General features: G+C 38.7%; 1 protein-coding gene across 1 annotated transcript in view; it reads left to right on the top strand.

The window, feature by feature from the left end:
• The window catches only part of LOC126253035 (uncharacterized), a 449,954-nt gene that overhangs the window by 296,945 nt on the left and 131,691 nt on the right, over positions 1-21,318 (top strand). Inside the window, exon 7 of the mRNA XM_049954103.1 lies at positions 3,735-3,920. Coding sequence (XP_049810060.1) covers positions 3,735-3,920 — 186 coding nt within the window. The remainder of the gene's footprint in view (positions 1-3,734; positions 3,921-21,318) is intronic.

The raw sequence follows: 21,318 nt of genomic DNA, 5'->3' as shown, positions 1-21,318 counted from the left end.
CCTTTGTGGCCAAAGGTCGGTATGCGGGAGTGGCTGTGCCAACGAAAGGTGTGAAATGAACCAGCTGATGTTGCCGCAGCAGCGAATAAAACTGGTCAGCGATGCATAGGCGGGAGCCGATGGACTTGAACGAGTGTGGTAACAGATGGATCAGTAGGTAGTTTGGCAGACCACACAGCCCATAGCATGGCGTCAGGCATGGTATGCTGGTTCACGAGCAATCAAATGCGGTGCCAGAGTTATGAGTGGGGCGTTCTCTCAGGTGCTCCTCGTAGAGAAGCTTGATTATTAACTCTTGTGGCGAGCAGGTAAGTCATTCCATTATAGTCTTCTTTGCAAACTCGTATTTTGGTGCAGGCGGCGGCAAAAGGAGCAGGTCACAAATCAAATCCGAGTGGTTGTGGAGGTGTGTGATGACGCAGAGAAACTTTGAGTTGTCGTCAAACATATGATGTAACTCGAACAGATGCTCAATGAGCGCGAACCATGATGCGGGGTTGTCCTCGTATAAAGGCGGTAGCTTCAGCAGGTAGGCAGGAAGGGGTGATGACGATGGGTTCAGTGTCTCCTGGGGTAGCAGCTGAACTGAGGTTAAGTCAGATGCCGGTGCAGTAGGCCCGGATTTAAATCAGGTGAGCAAATCCATAGTAGCAGCAGCTGGCATAGTTGACTGTGTCACGAAAACATGGGGCGGCAGGCACGGATGGTACTATGGAAATGGGCAGATGGAGGGCAGACACAGGCGGTGCTGTGAGAGCGGGTGGATGGACGGCACATGAGGGGGGCCCGGAAAGTAGACCATGAGTGACAGGTGCTGGATGGAAACAACCCGCTTCCAGAACAGGGCGAGAGACTGGCGCAGCAGACACAAGTGGTGCTGTGGGAGCGGCAGGTGGTTGAGTGACCGGAAATGGGGACCTATGCAAGTGAGAGGGAGACCACGGGAGGTTGAGAATGCCACCTTTGCGGAATCTATCTGATGCATAACATGCCTGTAGTGCATGTGGCAGGCCACTGAGGCGAGGTAAGGGGTCCATGTTACGCAAAACACTGAATAGTGCATGTAAATTGGACACAACTGGAACATCACATGTGCGGAACCGATCCGGCACGGTTTTTAGTAATGGTGGGGTTGCACATGGCCAGACAGTAACTGATGTAGCATGCCGGTGGGTGGCTAAACATGTGTTCAAATGGAGATCACTTTGTTCTTGAAACACTCGATATGAAGAGAAACAGTTCGAAATATTGTTCAGTTCATATTTCACTGTCGGATAGGCATAATCTGGTAACACTAAGCCTGAGTCCATTGTTCGCTCTAACAACATAGTTGTCGACTGTTGAAAACTAAAGAGTTTAGCACACGGTGTTGGTTGAGAATGCGAATCACTGTACATAAATGATGAAAACGCCATTGGTGAAGAAACGACAAAACTCAGTAAGCGGAGTTATGCTTCCACATCTTTGAACAAGGCATTGTTTGGCGTGGTCATTGCATAGTGCATATAACCTGTTGCATAAACACCAGTGTGGGAGACATGAAACATGAACAAACTGTGGGGTCACCACTATGGGAACAGGATCGGCAATTGGGATATAGAAAACTTAATTCGCATATATGTCATAGCTCATATGTATTTACACTTGGCACTGCATCCATACAGAATGAAGTATAACAAAGAACTGACTAAAGTAAAATTAACATGGAGGCTTGACAGAGCACTAGAGTTTAAAGAAATTTCTTCATTTTCTTGTTTTGTGTTCACCATCCTTTTTTTGCTATGGTCCAATAGAGGAGCTTATTTTGTCTTGAGAGTAATACATGTTGATGCTCTTACAAATTCGCTTAGAATTTTACAGAACAGTTTGTAAAGTGATTTAACTGTGTCTTTATCTATGTCCCTTGATGCCAAGTACTGTCTTCTTTAAGTTTTTCATGATATTCTGATCCCATTTCTAATCCAGGAATTAGTTGTATTTAACCTGCTCCCATTAGTTACTTTCTTAGGAAAACTTGTTTTCAAAGAAGGCCTATGACTTTTTATTAGAACACATTACATTTTTCATACACCAGGTGTGTTATGTACATCTTTCCAACATGTATTTTGCAAATTATTCTCAAATTCCTGAGTCCTTTTTTCATTTATTACCCTTATGGTTTTCTATTTTTCTTTTTATTTGTGTTATGTACTCTGTTACTGAACAGTGGCAGCTGACCATCATGGGCTGAGAAACTGTTAACTAAGGGGATCATGCTATGACTTTGCAGTCTCAATGCAGCTGTAAAAATGTTACCAATAATGGTGCTGCTGGTTCCCACTACTCTTGTTCATTGTATGAACATTCTAGATTACATGAAATGGTAAGGGACTTAAGTAAAACTACAGAACAGGAGTGCTCTAAAAAAATTAAATTCAAGTCCCCACTAAATATTATCTCATTGTGCTTGGAAGTCAAAATGTTTAATAATGTACCAAGTTGTTTTATAAATAATTAAAAATTACCAGGTGGAGCCATCTATATTGTGACTATTATTATGACTTTCCATGAAACTCTACTTCAGCAGCATAAGCTTCTAAATGCTGATCACTGCAAAAACTGTGAATATCAACGTTTTCCTATTTATATCCTTTTATAATGTAAGTGAGAACTCCTCTTTTCTCCATACCTGATCTGCAGTAACTTGATCCTAAGTTAAATCCATCTATATTCAGTATTCCTGTGCCTGCTGTCAAATGATGTTCAGAAACATGTATCTACATGATTTGTAGGCTGTAATTCATCTAAAGAAACTGGAAGTTAATTGTCAATAAAAATCTTTTAACTGTGCAACCACATTATCAATGTGTAAAATTTTCTGACATTTCGGCCACTGTTGCAGATGGCTTTCCTCAGGGTGTTTTTGCTGATTAGCTGAAATGTTAGAAATTTTACACATTGAGAATGTGACCACATACCCAGAAGAATTTTACTAACCATGACAACAGCCTCAAAAGCCATCATTTACATAATGTTAACTTAGAAGTTCACTGATATTATTTTTTAACCCTCTAACGTTTTGATGTAATATACTTATTTTAACCTTATTTTTGTCTTAACATATTTCAAACTCAAAAATTTCATTTATATACACTTCTTTTAATACTGACAGCCTGAAATCTGCCCTAAAAAAAAGTTCTGACCTGACACCAGTTAACACAAGGATACACCCTTGAGTATTAATGTTCCACCTAAAATGTGTTGCTATCAATCCAGCCATTTTCTCTTTCCCATTCCTGTTGAGATGTAGACCATTCTTTGTAAAACCCCACCTGGCAACAGCACCCACACAAACTAAAACCAAGTCCATTTCAGTATCTGACAGAAGCAGTTGGTCTGACTCCATTTTGACTCAACTCACAGGGCTATTCAACTAGGGCCAATCATAATAAATATAAAAAGTAAAAAAAGGGAAGAATTCAACATTTGTATGACTTGTTGCTGAAACTATCTTTGTGTCTCTTCAGTTCATGGAGCAGTTTAAATTAAGATAACAAACTAGTTTACGCCTGTCGCCTTTCAGAACTTATATTTCTATTTAAATAAAGGATAATACTGCTGATAAAATTATTAAAATACTTTATTTCTTTTATTTATTTATTTTACATCTGCTTACTGTATAGGTCTGGCAGTATCATACACTAATTTCCTATCTTCATATTCTGAAGGTATGAAATGTGGTTTTTTGTTTCCAGTTCGTTCTAGTGGCAAATCAAGTGCCCGGTTGTCAGTGCTGAATGCAAGCTCTTCAGCATCTGGCTCAGACAGTCCACCAACATCTTTGGGACACACACCATCAGAACACCCACCTGTGCCAGTGCCTGCAACAAGGTCACGCCACCTGAAGCACAAGAAAGAACTACACAAATTGAACTCTGCAGGTACTGAAGCAATCTCATGTAATAATATCCATTGCGTCAATTTCCTTTTTCATAATTACATTCATGAGCAATTAAATTGGAGATACCTGTTATGATAACTGTGACACTATGTAATATACGCTCATTGAGACACAAAAAGGATAAGTTAGCTATTCTGATCCATGACTGCTTATTTGCCATCTATAACTCATGGAAATTGACATAAGTGTGTTTTCACTGCAAACATATTCAATTGCATACCAATTGTGCCCCTTAGAATTGAGGTTAGGAAGCCTGAGAGTGATCCTTCTGGCATAAATAGGAAACAATGGGCTGGTGCATTGTCTTGCTAGAAGTATTAGTTGCCTCCAGGATGCTGCAAGAAAACAAATGGATGCAACTATTCAGACAATCAGTTCTGGTATCATTCATCACTAACAGACAATAGCAAATGCATCAAAGACTTCACTTGACATTATATAAACATCCCTCATGTGAGAATAACTTCACCACCTATTTGAATAATGCCCTGTTAGCAAATTGGTTGCATCACATCATGTAGTTTTCACCATACTTGCATCCTTTCATTATCATATACTAACATGACTCATCCATCTATGATACCTCTTTCCATGCTTCAAGCACACAGCAGCATTGTTCTTGCTCCCCAAACACCTTTGATGTGCATGAATGAATATAGTGCAAAGCTCTCTGTATCCTATAATGAAGAGATGGTTCTGGATGATACAATTGGTTGCTGTTTGATGATGTGCAGCATTGTGGTTTGCTACATTGTGATCTTTCCATCCACTATTATGATCCACAATAGTTGACAGCAGCTCTGTTTTCAACACAGTGTTACCCATGGTAGTTTTCCCTGAATTGAATACCACAGTACGCCTCTGACTTGGCAGCACAGAAAAAGCACAGAGACTATGTGATCTGAGAGGTGGAGATCCGTATTCATTGTGGAGCCAATATCTGGCCCCAATAAAAGGTGCTATTTCATGTGCTGTGGTAACAGGTCATCCCCCCCCCCCCCCCCTGCTCTCTCTCTCTCTCTCTCTCTCTCTCTCACACAATGCGCGCGAGCGCGCGCGTGTGCGCACACACACACACACACACACACACACACACACACACACACACAAAATCAGCTATCTCTCATGCAACTGCTCATGTGTGTAATGTTTAATGTATTCTGTAAATTTAAAAGCAGTACTGCCATTCATATAAGAATAATGTAAGCTGTAAGTACTTTATAGAGAAGAGGTGAGAAAGAAATAACAGATTAGCATAATTCAGTGAAACCACTCACATAGCATATGTAGAAGGGAGGTAGAGGATTTCTGTTATATAACAAGTACTGTTTGACTAATAATATGAGCATCAGCAGCATCTTAGTCATAAGTATTTTTTTAGAAACTACAGAGGAGCTTTACATTCACTACTGAAGTAAAAATGTAAAGAATAAGGGCAGACATCTAGAAAGATGAGGTAAAAGGGAGGAGCCACAGTATGCTCAAAAAAGACTACTACCCACAAAATGCAAGGATCAGGATTTGAATCAAATCATAGTCTTTCACACAGTCATAGCCTGCCAGAAAATTTTGTAACAGCCCACACTCCACTTCAGAGTGAAAGAGTAATACTGGAAATGGATTCCTTGACTGTGGCTAAGTCACTTCCCTGTGACATTTTTTTTCCATGGCTGTGAATCTGGCATTATGTGCAGATGAGTGTAAAAAGTACACATAGGAGAGAAGTACTGACAAAATTAAAGCTTATGAGAAAGTTGTTAATTTTGCTTCGAAAGCTCATTTGGTAAGATCATTATCCAGAAAAGAGCAGGTTCCAGATCTGAGCCTCATTTGCCACACAGTTTTAATGCTTGCTTTCCTTTCAGTGCTGCTCTGCAGTGTGTACTGTTTGCCTGGCATAATAATGTTTTCTCTTACATAGTATTTTATGCTCAATGGACATTCTAAGATCCATATAATGTTACAAGCTTCAAAAGTTTTCCATTTTTTACAGATACCTGAAGATTGATTTAAATGTGTGTCTCTTCACAAGTCAGCTTATTTTTATCACCACTGATCCACAGAATCTTCTTCTTGATCTTCTCAACAGTATTTATGTTTAATCCTTTATGAAATTACAGGTTACCATTACACAGGTGACACAGTCTTGTGGCAGGTTCCCTATACTTTTAACTTATAGCTCCAGATTGGTGAACTTTGGTCCTCAGAGGGGTGTGCATCTGCATTGAGTGGTGCTGGTAGAGGACACACCAATAAAAATCTGTGTATGTTGGTTTCCCATACATACTGAGAATGAGGCATCCATCCAATTTCAGTGGATGTGGACATCAAGAAAGTGTAGGCCATAATCATTTTATATTTCCAATATGACAATGATGTTATGGTGAATGTTATTGAGGTGTTCCAAGAACTCTCAGTTTCCCCAATCATGTGCTGTAATATAACGTGGCGAAAAATGTTTTTTTGTGGTGAAGTTTGGGATTTGTAGCATTGCGTAGCACAAGAAAACAGAATACCACATCATACTGCAGATATCCTCCACCAAATAAATAATATGTGCATCACAACTCAGGAATCATTCAATCGTAGAAATAAGCTCCAGGAATTCGTGTTCACAACAAGTCTTATTTCACACGGTAGATGTTCGACGGTGAACTACATGTAAAATTGACTTAACACTGTCTCATGACTGACGTCAAACTGAAATCCAACTGAGATATTGTGGTGTACAAATTGCCTCTATTTATGGGGGTTGGAACTTAAATAGTGGCAACTATTTATTCACAACCGATACAAAAGACTTTTGCACCTGTTACTGTCCATCCAGGTTGTCACCAGCATTGTGTAGAATCCGTTGCCAGTGATATTGAAGGCATAGTATATCATTAGAAGAACCTGTTTTGTTGATGGTGCGAATGTAGTGGTCTACTGCCTGTCGAATTTCTGGAACAGTTCTGAAGTGAATGCTACGAAGTGGTTCCTTCATCTTTGGAATCAAATAAAAATCACAAGGACTTAAATCTGGGGAGTATGGTGGATGGTACAGTACTTCCCAGTCCCATCGACCAAACATAGCAGCCACTGCCTGTGCGGTATGCGCTCGCACATTGTCGTGCAAAATGATGGGTGGGTTATGCAGAAAGTGTCGCTGCTCCTTTCGCAAAGCCGCTCACAGGTGATGCTCCAAAAATGAACAGTAATACTGTGCATTGACTGTCTGCCGTGTAAAAACATAATGCATTAGGATAACACCATCACAATCGTACACGAGAATCACCATAACCTTAGTCCGCTCCATTTGCACTATCAACAGAACAGGCTCTGCTTATGATATACTACGCCTTCCACATCACTGGCAATGGGTTCTACACAATGCTGGTGACTTCTTTGAAGGACAGTAACATGTGCAAACATGTATCTCTTTTGTTTCGATTGTGAATAAATAGTTGCCATTATTTAAGTTCCAACCCTTGTATATGATTTTAAACAGTTACTGACATTGTTACATATTAAATTTTTAGGTTTAACAATTAAAACTTTTACATACATCTTCCTAAATTACATAGAAATTTACATGAAATAAAAGTGAATAATTTCATTCAAAGACAGGAAAGAATCTGTTTCTATTAATACTAAAAATTACATGTTTTATCATTACAACAATATATTTCATTAATTTGCTGATATCATTTTACTTACTTAAAGGATAATCATCCTATCATTTTCAGGTGAACAGAAGGATTAGTTTTATTGAATGAAAGGTTGAGATTCAATTAATTAAATTTTGTTTGAGTAAAACTTTTCATTTCTATATAGTCGTAGTTACAACTGCAATAACTAACACCAGTTAAAACAGTACGCTTAATTCTGACCGAAAAATTATCAAGTCATATTTATATTATGGATACAATTTTTTTTTAACTTTGAAAACATAAAAATAGTTGCCTTTTGATGACTAGAAATATCAGAACTTTAATTGTTAATTATTCCATAATTACAATAGCAATTTTATTCCTACCATGTGCCTGAAGTACAAATTGTGATGGTACATCGGCTTTTAACCCAACATGTTTCCTTCATTCTGTATATTGGTGAGGTCCAACATAAACCTGTAAGAACATTTATTTATTTATTTCGTGTTCCATAGATCCATATGGGAACATATCCCGGGATATAGAACGAGTCAATGTTTTTTACAGATTACTGTTTTGTGAACATATACATTGATCTTATCATTAGATTAAAGAAACTGTGAAGTTTAGCATATACCCTTACTATTAGTTGAGATACAGGACATCTGAAAGAATATACAGTCATACATAAATTTTGGTATTGTTCTTAAGTTATACAAGTGTCATATACAGACATACATAAATTTGGGTATTGTATTAAGTTACACTGTACTTACAGAGTATGATTAACCAATTGTAGAGGTCACACAGTAAGGTTTAATAAGCACAAACAAGAGATTCTATGCATTTTTGCTAAGAAATTCATCAATACTGTAAAAAGATTCATCTAAAAGGAACTGCTTCAAATTTTCTTTAAACTTTGGCATGTTTCCAACCAGATCTTTAATGTGCAGTGGGAGGGCATTAAACATCTTGGTGCCACTGTATAAAACCCCCTTCTGGACCATGCTTTTCGTTTTTAGCTCATAATGGATATCCCGTTTCCTTTGGGTGTTATAACTGTGGTATGAGCTATTGATTTTGAATAAGTTGCTATTTTTTGAAACACAGAACAGCAGGGAAAAAATATATTGGGCAGGTATTGTAAGGATTTGTAGAGATCTAAACAGATCCCTGCACGAGTGCCTAGGATGTACTCCATACATAATTCTTATTGCTTGCTTCTGTGCATGGAACACTGTTTTTGCTATTGGTTGATTTCCCCAAAATATTATACCATAGGCCATAAGTTGGTGAAAATAGCCAAAATATGCAGTTCTTATTGTGCTCATTTCCCTAGTGTCTGAAATTACTCTTAAGGCAAACGTTGCTGAGCTTAGCCTTTTGCACAGATCTTGAAATGGTGGTGCCACTTCATTTTGCTATCTATATGCAGACCCAAGAATTAGGTTCATTTCATTAGTAACATTTGTGTTAGAAGAGAAATGAATGCAATTTGTCTTTTTTAGATTGACTGTAAGGCCATTGGTTTCAAACCAGTTTGTCAAATCTGCAAAAGCTTTATTTGCAGCCTCATTTGACACATTCCCTGAGAGATTATTAACTGATAAAGTGGTGTCATCAGCAAACATGAGTATTTTCCCATATTCTGTACATAGTGCTAAGTCATTTATAAACTATTAGGAAGAGCAGTGGGCCCAATACTGAGCCTTGAGATACTCCTGCACTAATGGAGCCTCATTCTGAAGATACCTGGCCACCATGCAGTCCTTCCACGCTTACTTTCTGCTTTCTACCACACAGATAGGAGTCAAGCCACGTGCCTACGGTTCCATCCATTCCTAGGGTCTTGGCTTTACTCAAGAGAATATGGTGACTTACACTGTCAAAAGCTTTTGACAGGTCACAAAATATTCCATCCATCATCATATTATTATTTATGGCTTCCATAACACTGTCAACCCCAAAGGCATGTATTGCATCCACGGTTGATACCCCTTTCGGAAAGCCAAACTGGCTACCGCTGAGGATGTTATATTTACTAAGATGCTCAACCATTCTGCTATGCATCAATTTCTCTAGTACCTTGGAGAAAACTGAGAGTAATGAAATTGGTCGATAGTTTGTAGCCTCAGTCTTTTCTCCCTTTTTGTAAATTGGTCGTATAAGCCCATATTTTAGCCTGTTGGGAAAAACACCTTCTTGCAGTGATGTATTACTAACATGGCAGAGGACTGTACTTATTTCTTTACAACAGTATTTAAGTAACTTGCTGGAAATGTTGTCAACTCCAGCAGAATTTTTACATTTTAAAGACATAATTATTTTTTCTAATTCCATCACATGTAGTTTTTCGAAGATGCATCTCATCTATTTTGTTAGTTAAGGTGTTATGCAAGTATTTTGTAGCTTTCTTTACAGAACCCTGTCATCCCATTTGGTTGTGACTGTTAGGAAATGATTGTTAAAGATATTAGCCACCATTTCGGGAGCATCCACCGAAAGGCTCCCAGTTCTTAAGCTAATCACTTCTTTGGCAGATAGGCTTTTCCCCGTCTCGCTTTTAACATATTTCCATATGGTTCTCATTTTGTTATTTGCTTTGTCAATTTCCTTTTTTAATACATACCTTTAGATTTCTGGATCACCTTCCTTAATATCTTAGAGTACACTTTATATTGCCCTATCACTGCAGTATTATTAGACTGTCTGGCTGAGGCATACAATTCTCTTTTTGTTTTACATGAAATTTTGATGCCCTGGGTAATCCATGGCTTAAATGCAGGGTTACATTGATTTTCTCTGACTCTTTTATTTGGAAACACCTCCTCAAAAAGATTTGATGTTAAATTAATAAATACATTAAATTTTGTGTTGACATCTGCTGAGTTGAATACTTCAGACCAGTCTACTAACTGTAGCTTCTGCCTGTATGTCTCTATTGTTTCTTTATTTATTGGCCTCACATTTTCCCAGATAGCTTTTGGTTTTCCGTTAAGATTTAAAAGGGGGATTGTCAGAAGTATAGCATCATGGTCTGACAGCCCATTTAGGACTTGACTGACTGTCAAGCTACTGTGCCTAGACTTATCAACAATCACATTATCAATTAGAGTACTGGAGTGGTCAGTTACCCTAGTGGGAAATTCAACTACTTGCATTAGATTGTAATAGCTCATTAGTTGCTCCAGCTCCATTCTGTCATAACTTTCATTCAGGAAGTTTACATTAAAGTCACCTAGTATTATGACTGAAATGTTTTTTTCTGTACAATTTTGATAACATTGCTTCAATCTGTTTAAGAAAGATTCCAAGATGCCCTGCAGGTGCTCTATAAATTGATAATATGACTACTGATACACTATTTGTTGCCAGTTCTATACCACATACTTCAAAGTGCTGCTCAATACAAAATTTGCTTACATCAAGAGTTCTAAATACTACATTATTTCTAACATTAATCACTGTTCCCCCCCTCTCCATGTTGGATCTGCAATATTGAGATGTTAAACTGAATCTGTCTAAGCACAACATCTGAATACCACAAGTGACATGATGTTCAGTGAATCATAGTATATCTGGTTGCTTTTCTTTTTCAGTATCAATTATGTTTATTAGTAGCTGGTCTAGTGAATTTTTAAGTTCTCTTAGGCCAATGTTCTGATAGAAAATTGTGAGTGGTTTAGTCTTTCTTAAATCTGCACCATTTTTACGATTAGGCTTACTTGGTATCAGGGTACTTTCACTGTGGACATATAGGCCTACTGTTGGTTTGAGCTTCGGAACTTCTGCTATATCCTCTTCCTCTGCATCTGCATCCTCTTCCTCTGCAATAGTTTAAATTAATTCAAATTATTAATTTGCTGCAAAAGAAAATCTTCAGTGTATTCAAATCCAGATAACCAGAAAATAAAAAATCAAAGCAACATATTGATGTTACAGATATGCCTTCTTTGGGAGAATGTGAATAAGACTGGAAAAATGATATAGAATACCAAAGGGTTGTGGTATTAGAATGCCCAGATGTGTCCTCAGAGTATTTCCAGATAGTATGTTTGAACGAAATCTTATCAGTTTTCAAGCTAGATCACATCAAACAAAGTTCTACTAACTATTAGTTGTTTTACTCCTGATGACAGTAGTGGAGACAGCTGTTAAAAGATCTAGAATTTTATTTGGCTTGGTACAACCTGAACACCGAGAATATTTCATTCATAGGGCTAGACAGTCAGCCTTTTCTTCTCATCCCATACAGTAAGTCTCCCATGACCTGTGGTTCTGAGTGACTTTCCCGAAATCTATCCCTTTTCCTAGACCTCTCCAGCCCTTTTCCTTCACCCTTCTTTCTTTGCCTTCAACCCTTCTGCATGGAGATGGAGCCACTGGCCCCAAAAGCTTGCCACTCACAACAGTCTTTTATGTGTGTGTTCTGCCACAGCTTGATGAGTAGATTTTTTTATCTATCCAATTAAATAATTTATACTAACAAAGAGATAGAGGGGCTGGCCAGTACTTACCTCAGCTCAGTACAGCCGATAGATACACATAAAACAGAACTGAAATTTTAAGTTCCTAGCTTTCGGAACAAATGTTCCTTCATCGGGGAGGAGAGAGGGGAAAGAAATGGAAGAAGGGAAAGGAGATTCAGTTACTCACAACCCAGGTTATGAAGCAACAGGGAAAGGAAAATAGGGAGGGTAGCAAGGATGGAGGCATGGTTGTCAGAGGGACAACCATGCCTCCATCCTTGCTACCCTCCCTATTTTCCTTTCCCTGTTGCTTCATAACCTGGGTTGTGAGTAACTGAATCTCCTTTCCCTTCTTCCCTTTCTTTCCCCTCTCTCCTCCCCGATGAAGGAACATTTGTTCCGAAAGCTAGGAACTTAAAATTTCAGTTCTGTTTTATGTGTATCTATCGGCTGTACTGAGCTGAGGTAAGTACTGGCCAGCCCCTCTATCTCTTTGTTAGTATTTGTTTCACATCTTTATATGAGATTTTCCATTAATCAATTAAATAATTTTATCAATAATTGATTTTTTTCATCGTTATGGTCTTCCAAGAGTTTGATGTATGTCTGTAGTCTCATAGGTTACACATACTAGCTTAAATGATAGTTTGGTTACCACTTCCCCAATTCTTTTAAACAGTTCTAAGGAATGTTATCTACACCATCAGCCTTGTTTGATCACAAGTCTTCCAGAACTCTGTCAAACTCTGTCTCTAATAATGGATTCTATTTCTTCTTCAGTCACATCATCAAATTAATTTCACTGAAAATTATTTGAACTTTTCTATATGCTGAATCTGTCTTTCTGACAGCCATTTCCTTTCTCATTTCTTAACATTTGTCCTGCAGCCATTTTGCTGTAGCTTTGTTGCAGCTCCTACAGATTTCAATTCTAAGTGATTTTTATTGGTGAATACCTTCCTTTTTCTGATTGTTTTTGTGTGAGGGGGTACCCAAAAAACTGGAATAATGCTGCCATAGGCAGAGCTTGTGTAGTACACATTCCTGTCACTAGGCATGTATAGCACAACTCATTGCCAGCTCAATGCTGACCTGGCTTGTTCTGCTCATCTACATTGATTGTTTTTATTAGTGCTGTTTTGTTCTTGTTTCATTTTTTATGATGGCAAGTTTCAGTGAACAATGTGCAGCTGTGAAATTTTGTTTTCTACTCAGTAAAAATACTGCTGAAACTGTTTCAGTGTTGAAAACAGCTTAACAATATGACACTACGGGAAAAACTCAAGTGAATGAGTGGTTTGCTCAATTTAAAAATGGCAACATATTGATTGATAATGAACCTCATTCTAGACATCCATCAACTGCCTGAATCAATGAAAATATTGAAAAAATTCAGAGCTTGTGCTCACAGACCATCTACAGACAATTCATCAATTGTTAGAGATTAGAGGGTTATCTCAGAGCTTGGTTCAGCAAATTTCAATGGAAGATGTGGGAATGAAAAGGGTAGCTGCCAAGTTTGTTCTTCGGGTTCTGACTGACAATCAAAAGGAACGTGAAGTTGAAACATGTTGTGTTTTAAAGCAACAGCTTGAAACTGATCCAGATTTTTTGGTGATGAGTCATGGTGCTATGGTTACAAAGCAACAGTCAGGCCAATGGAAGGTGTCATCATCACCCCATCTAAAAAAATGACATCAAGTCAAATCAAACATAAAAAAAATGCTGATTTGCTTTTTTGATGCCAAGGGCATAGTTCATTCAGAGTTTGTTCCCCCAGGTCACACTGTCAATCAAACCTTTTATTTGGAATTTTTAAGAATATTGCACTACAGTGTTCATCAAAAGAGACCCATTTTGTGGCAGACAGAAGACTAGTTCTTCCACCATGACAACACACCTGCACACACAGCCATTGTTTCTGTGTGAATTTTTCTTGTTTCCATCCATGAAAGGGGCACAAAAGGATACCAGTCTGACAACATTGAAGAATTCAAGAAAAAAAAATGAGGCAAGAGTTGTCAGTTATTTCTAAAGATGATTACAAAAAATGTTTCAAACACTGGAAACACTGGTGGGACAAATGTATTAGTTGTAACTGAGAGTATTTTGAAGGGGATAAGATTGTTTTGTATACAATTTAAAAATAGAGGCAAAATATTTGGCTTTAAAAAAAATGCAGTTTTTCCTGGGTACCCCCTCACATTTCCTTCTTTTATTGAACAACTGAATTATTTTTTTGTGTCACCCAAGTTTTCTTTGCTGTTATCTTCCTCGTCTCTATATTTGTCTGTCTGATTTCTGTGATTGCTTCTTCAACTGAACTACTGAACTGACTACTGTAATATTCATTAGCATGGTATGTATGGCCTTAGAGAACTTCAAACACACTTCACCGCTTCTCATTATACATATACACAGGTTCTTCCTATAAAATGACTTTTATCTTAATAATATGAATATTTTATATGTGTTTGGAGAGATAGAGAGAGATTGATTTTTGATAGAGATTTTTACTTTAACTCATAACTGGTACCTGAATTTTGGTTGTTGCCTCCTTGAATGATCAGCTTCTGCACCATTTGGTGACGTTTTACAATTTGGAGGAAGTTGTTGTTCTTTAAGTTTTAAAACACGACTCTGTTGGCTACTTGGCCATATTGTGTATAGCTTAGAGCCCAAGTTTTCATAGCTTTTCATAACTAAGGGACCACTGTTGGAAGTAAATATGATCAAACAGCAATCTGCTTTTCATGAGAAAAGGAGATTGCTTGGCACACAAACTTCCTTCAAACTACACGTCCTGCTACATCAAAATTGGTCAGTGGAGTTCAGCACCATACTATTGTACAAGAACATAATCCAATTACTGTAATTAAGAAATTATGAGAGGTTGTTACTTATTGAATGAAAACTATAGAGAATGCATTTCTCTTCCTGTATTTTAGTGAATGTTGTACACTTACAATTCTGTCGATTGATAGATGGCGATGACAATGAATTTCACCTCATTTTCCAAAAACAAGATATTTCTATTCTTCACTTCCAAAAAATTTGTATACATAAATGTTTGGCAACTCTTACACATATGTTACTTTACTCAGTTTTATCACTAAAATATCAATTTTCATTAAATGTAACAGTACATGTTCTGAGCGACGGCCTAGCAACACATCCTTAACAGTAACTTAAATGTTGTGATTGGCACCTGTCATGACATTGGTCAGCTACTATAATGCACTTTCACCATGAGGCCATGTCAAGAAGTTGTCATCACTATAAACAGGAAGCAAGAAAGGTACAACAACACAATGTTCAGAGCTGGTTCCTCAGAAACCTCCATTAAAAAGTTTGTTACAGCTGCTGACTGTGGGGATCTTATCTCAGTACCATCCATTATCCCATAATATTGAATACAGTATAGAAAGTATATTGTCATTTGGGTATGGTGGAACAGTTTGAACATTCCAAGTGGAAACTGTTTTGCCAAAAGATCCTCTGTGTTTTCTCTAGGCACCCTCATAAAATATAACACAACATCCATGCTAACTGTTATGCAGTTTTAGCCTATTCATTTTCTTGAGTGTCTTGATAAATGTCTGCAAAATAATACCATGGTGTTCACAGAGTTCTACTTTGGGTGTCAATGATCTTACCACATGTTATGCCTGTCTGTAAGTAGGTGAACAGCATTAACTATGGGCCTAAGAGTGATCCCTTCCTTGTGCTTTTTTGGCAATTCATGCAGCCTGGGAGATCTGGTGGCATGTGTATCAATTTCTTCACCACTTCACAACATTTAAGAACTTTCCTGTTTTTCTGAAGATGGACTACATTGGTTCATGACTAAGTTTCAGGTATGTGTCATTCTCTTCTAACTGTTGCATCTTCTGGCAGTAGTCTTCAGTGTTAAGGACCACAGTAACATTTTATTTACTGGCCATTAAGACTGCCAAGTCATCACTCTCATGTAATGAGCATAAGACCTGTCATTCCTCCTGGCTAATATTAGATTTCAGTGTCTTAACTTTCAATAGAGCACAGCTGGTAATTAGCTTTACATCATCCACTATATCATGCAAGAGAGGCCTTGTGCACTACATTAATTCATTGTGTTCCATAGTTCCCAATCAAAAAGAGAACCTTCAAGAATGTGGATCAAGTCAAGGTATATACAGTAACATAAAAAACAAAAAAATCACAACACCAAAAACTAATTAATGGGAAGTAATGAAATTTTGGGAATACATTTGCCTAGGTAGCATATTTAAGTAATTAATGTTGCAAGAAACTTCCTGGCAGATTAAACTGTGTGCCCGACTGAGACTCGAACTCGGGACCTTTGCCTTTTGTGGGCAAGTGCTCTACCATCTGAGCTACCGAAGCACAACTCACGCCCGGTACTCACAGCTTTACTTCTGCCAGTATCTCGTCTCCTACCTTCCAAACTGGCAGAAGTAAAGCTGTAAGTACCGGGCGTGAGTCGTGCTTCGGTAGCTCAGATTATAGAGCACTTGCCCGCGAAAGGCAAAGGTCCCGAGTTCGAGTCTCGGTCGGGCACACAGTTTTAATCTGCCAGGAAGTTTCATGTCAGCGCACACTCCGTTGCAGAGTGAAAATCTCATTCTGGTAATGTTGCAAGATCGTAGGTTAATGTAAGCAAGAGATAAGCCATTGCAAATTTGAAATGCTGGTACATTAATAACTGGTATAACTGTCTGAATGTCAAATGCAAATGTACATGCATGGTGTTGTACTGGTGCTGGATGTCAGTTTTTAGGATACAGTTCCATGCCTGTTGCAGTTGGTGAGTCAATACAGGGATGATTAATGCTGGTTGTGGATGATGCTGGAGTTGTCGTCTGATGACATGTCATATGTGCTTATTTGGAGACAGATCTGGTGATTAATCATGCCAAGACAACATGTCCGCACTCTGTAGAGCATGTTGGGTTGCATAAGCGATTTGTGGGGAAGAGTTATCCTGTTGGAAAACACCACCTGGAATGCTGTTCATGAATAGCACCACAACAGGTTGAAGCACCAGTTAACATACAATTTTGCAGTCAGGGTGTGTGGGATAATCTTGAGAGTGCCATATGAAATCACCCCCCAGACCATAACTCCAGGTGTAGGTCCAGTGTGTCTAGCACACAGACAGGTTGGTTGTAGGCCCTCGACTGACCTTCTAACCAATACAGTCACTGGCACCAAGGCAGAACCAACGCTCCTCAGAAAACACAACAAATCTCCACCCTGCTCTCCAACAACCTCTCACTTGACACCACTGAAGTCGCAAATGGCAATAGTTTGGGGTTAGTGGAAGGCATGCTACAGGGTGTCTGGGTTAGGGCTGTCCTTGAAGTAATCAATTTGTAACAAGTTGTTGTGTTACTGTGGTACCAAATCCCAGACGTGATGGTCTTCCCTCTCAGTAGTGCCACGTGACCATCTGAAACCCGGTTGTCTTGTGGACTCTGCCAACAGCAGTCATGTACAGTGGCTACATTTTTGCCAAGCCTTTCTGAAATAATGCAAAAAGTACATCCAACTTCTTGTAGCCCTATTACACGACCTCATTCAGACTCAGTGAGGTGTTGATAATGGTATCTTTGTTGCCTTCAAGATATTTTTGACTAACATCATTTCACCACGTCCAATCTCAAAGGTAACAAATTCTCAAGATTGTTACAACATGTATTTAAGGCGAACTTGATTTGCATCCTCATAAAACACTAGTAGTGCCTCTCTTAGGCAGCTTGTGTGTTACTAATAGACATCATCTTTCAGATGTAGAAACACACCTACCAACTTCCTGGTGTTGCATTTTTTTTTTTTTTTTTTCCATCAGTGTGTTAACATAAGACAAAGACATCATAGAAATGTAATCTGAGTTTAGTATTAACAACAAACTATCATTATACTACTTAATGCTACTCATGCTTAGCCATCTAAATTTAATTGAGTAACATATTAAGAAACATGCTCCTTTGGAAAGAACATATTGCTTCCTCAGTTGTTGTATGTAGCTCTGTTTACCTGCTCTTTATAGCCTAGTATTGGCTGAATACAATGGTTTTTTTCAAAGACTGAGTCCTGTTTACAATACATTTCTACAACAAATGGTACTAGTTGCCACATATGTAACTGAATTTTTCAATCCCAGAATCTCGATATCCAGATAGTTTGTAAAATGATAGGTCAATGGGGTATGTTTTTAATTTTCTTCTGAATCTGTAGGGATTCCCAATATTAGGCAGGAGCTTCCTGAATATCTTTCCACCTGAGTACATAACTCCAAACTGAACCCTAGAAAAGGAGACAAAGTCTGTATGAAAATTATTTTGTGTGTTGTAAATCATAGTTCAGCTGAAATGAATTATTATTATTGGGACCAAAAACTATTAAGGAGTAGGTGAAAGTAACAATTCAAAGATCCTTAAATAGGCTTCTGCAAGATGTGTGGTTACCTACTTTAAGCAGTATTCTTGCTGCTTGCTTCTGCTAATAAATACTTTATTTACTTTTTGTGCACTGCTCCAGAAGCTAATCTCATTAGACACAATGGAGTGAAACTATGCAAATTAAGCAGACATTCTGCTCATTAGGTCAACAAAATGACAGATGCTTCATCTAAGGGCATAACATGCTAAACTGAGCATTTTGATTAGTTTATCTTTCTGTTGACTCCATTTTAACTTGTTATCCAACTGGATCCCAAAAAATTTCACACACTGAGCGTCATTCAGTGTGTCACAATTAATGTCTACTTTCAATGCTAAAAGTTCATTATGGTTTTTTGACATGACCTAATATGAGCTTTTGTGAGGTTGCGGCTTAAACTGTAGCTGTGAATCCCTGCTCTGATTCACCAACAATACCCAGTGTCTGTAAGCATCACAATGCTGGAAAAAATTAAGACCTCATCTTTCCACTGCAACAGAACCACTGAATAATTCTTGGATGGGAAGATTAACCACTGTCCTGTGGCCTTATTGGATTCCATGTCTCCTTGACCATGGATTAAGTGGTCGAACTCCATTGCTTAGATGTTTTCTTGCACAAGCTAGCATGCAGTTACTATGTCTACTTAATCCCAATCAAATGATGACAATGTTGATGGCAGAAACAGATGAAAATTAAGTAGGTTTCTGGCATTAAGATCAACTTCATAAATGGTCATATCCTCTGTTTTGCACTGATGTGACAAGTTGGTTGGTTGGTTGATGCAGGGGAGAGGACCAAACGACAAGGTCATCATTCCCATTGGATTAGCGAGGGATGGGGAAGGAAGTCAGCTGTGCCCTTTCAAAGGAACCATCCTGCCATTTGTCTGAAGCATTTTAGGGAAATCACGGAAAACCTAAATCAGAACAGCCGGACATGGGTTTGAACCGCCATCCTCCCAAATGTGAATCCAGTGTGCTAACCACTGCACCTTAGTGGTCTGATTGTTCTTCCTTAAAATTCTTCCCGCACATCCATCACTTCAGCCCTCTCCTGGAATATTCCAGATACTGGTGCCACACCTGTATAAGCAGAACACTGTGTCAGCCCCAGCAGTCAGTAGCTTTATTCCTGATGATGATGATGGAGACAGCAGTCAAATGCTTGAGAATTCTGTTCGAAATGCACCTTGAAAGCTGGGAAGATTTCAATTAGGCATGTCACATCCAGATGTATAAACAGTGACTAGCTGCTTTCAACATAATTAGGCTAATTTCTTCCCCAATCATTCTCTCTCTTAGGGAATACTCCATCCCAAATAATCTAAACAAGGAAAACACTAAATAGTGTAACTCAAGTGCCAGTTGGCTGTAAACTTACTTCCTTTCTGTTTATGTGTCTGTTGAAATTATGATTGCTCTGTGTTTTATTTATAGGTTTATTAGTGAATTATAAAAGTGAATGCAGCATTTTTATTTTTTTTTATTTTATTTATTTATTTATTTATTTATTTTGGTAATTTAAAAGCCTTTATTATCAGCTCCTTATCTTCCTCTTTCATTAACAATTAAATTTACATAAAATGTAGAAATTCAATTAAAATGCCTCTCAACAACAACAGTAATAGAAAGGTGCAGAAAGAGTACTATGATATTTTTCAACTGATGATATTTTCTTTCTTGGATGTATAGTGATTTCAGGATGATTTGAGTGTTAAAGGCCTCATTATAGGCCCCAATTCTGGTGCAGGGTGTTTGGTAGGGCAGAAGTTATGATGAACCAAGTGATCAGCTGTCGTAGAGTCATAGAAGCACTCTGGAAAAAAATAGTGTATTTATTCATCTCAATCAGTACATCAGTCAAGGGTGTCAACTTGGTGTGGTCAGTGCCCAGTGGTGCTTATTGGATCAGGCAGCAGTGCTGAAACCAGCAAAACAAGGTGGTGTGAAGCAGCAGCTGTAGTAGCCCTGCTCAGTAGAATGTGAGGACAGCATGGCCTTGTGTTATAACTGTGTCCCCAGGCAGTGGAACATAAGATGCCAGATCAGCACAGCCAGCCCAGTATTGATTGTGTCAAATGGCAGCAGAGGGAAAAGGCATGCCATGCCCAGGAACCCAGGACCTCAACATAATATGCAGTGGTAGTGGACTGTGGGTGCAATTCTGCAATAGCAGAGTGCTTGCGTGTAGGCAGGTTGTGGTTCAGCAGCAAGTCAGGTGCGGTCCAAACCCTGAACACCCTCGGTAGGCACCCTGAGGTCAACTGAAGTCAGCCAGCAGATGACTGATGGCCTCTGGCTGGAAGGAATCAGTTTAGCTCCCTGCAGCATCAGGACTAGGTGTAGCACATACACCTGCAGCTACCAGAAGCAGTGTCTAACAGCTGTAGGCTGGTTGATGTTTGTCAGGTTGATAACTGTCACAGAGTACCTCTCAGAGCTGGCTGGAGTCAATGACAGAATCTGCATTGCTGGAACGGGTGGTACTTATGATTGCTCAACTCAGTACTATTGTGACAAGACATCATTTCTGATTGCTTAAGCCCAGAAGTGGCACAGTGCGGTGCTCAGTCAGGGTCTATTATGTGACACCTTTGTGATGTTCTGTCCCTCATATTATGCTGTGTCGACAGCATTGAAACTCTGGCAGCAGCAGTGGGGACTGGATGTGTGCTAACTGTCTTGCTTTAGTGCCAAGGCTGAGTCTTTCATCATATCAACTCAGCCTCTCTACAGCTTCTTGCATCAAAATAAATTGACAGCTTTCTGTTCACTTGGCTGCTGGTTACAGATGGCATTCTGAAAGGCATTGCCACAGCACATCTCCCCTT

The sequence above is a fragment of the Schistocerca nitens genome, chromosome 4, assembly GCF_023898315.1.
Source record: "Schistocerca nitens isolate TAMUIC-IGC-003100 chromosome 4, iqSchNite1.1, whole genome shotgun sequence".
Classification (NCBI taxonomy): Eukaryota; Metazoa; Arthropoda; class Insecta; order Orthoptera; family Acrididae; genus Schistocerca; species Schistocerca nitens.
This window is presented reverse-complemented; position numbering and strand designations above follow the sequence as displayed.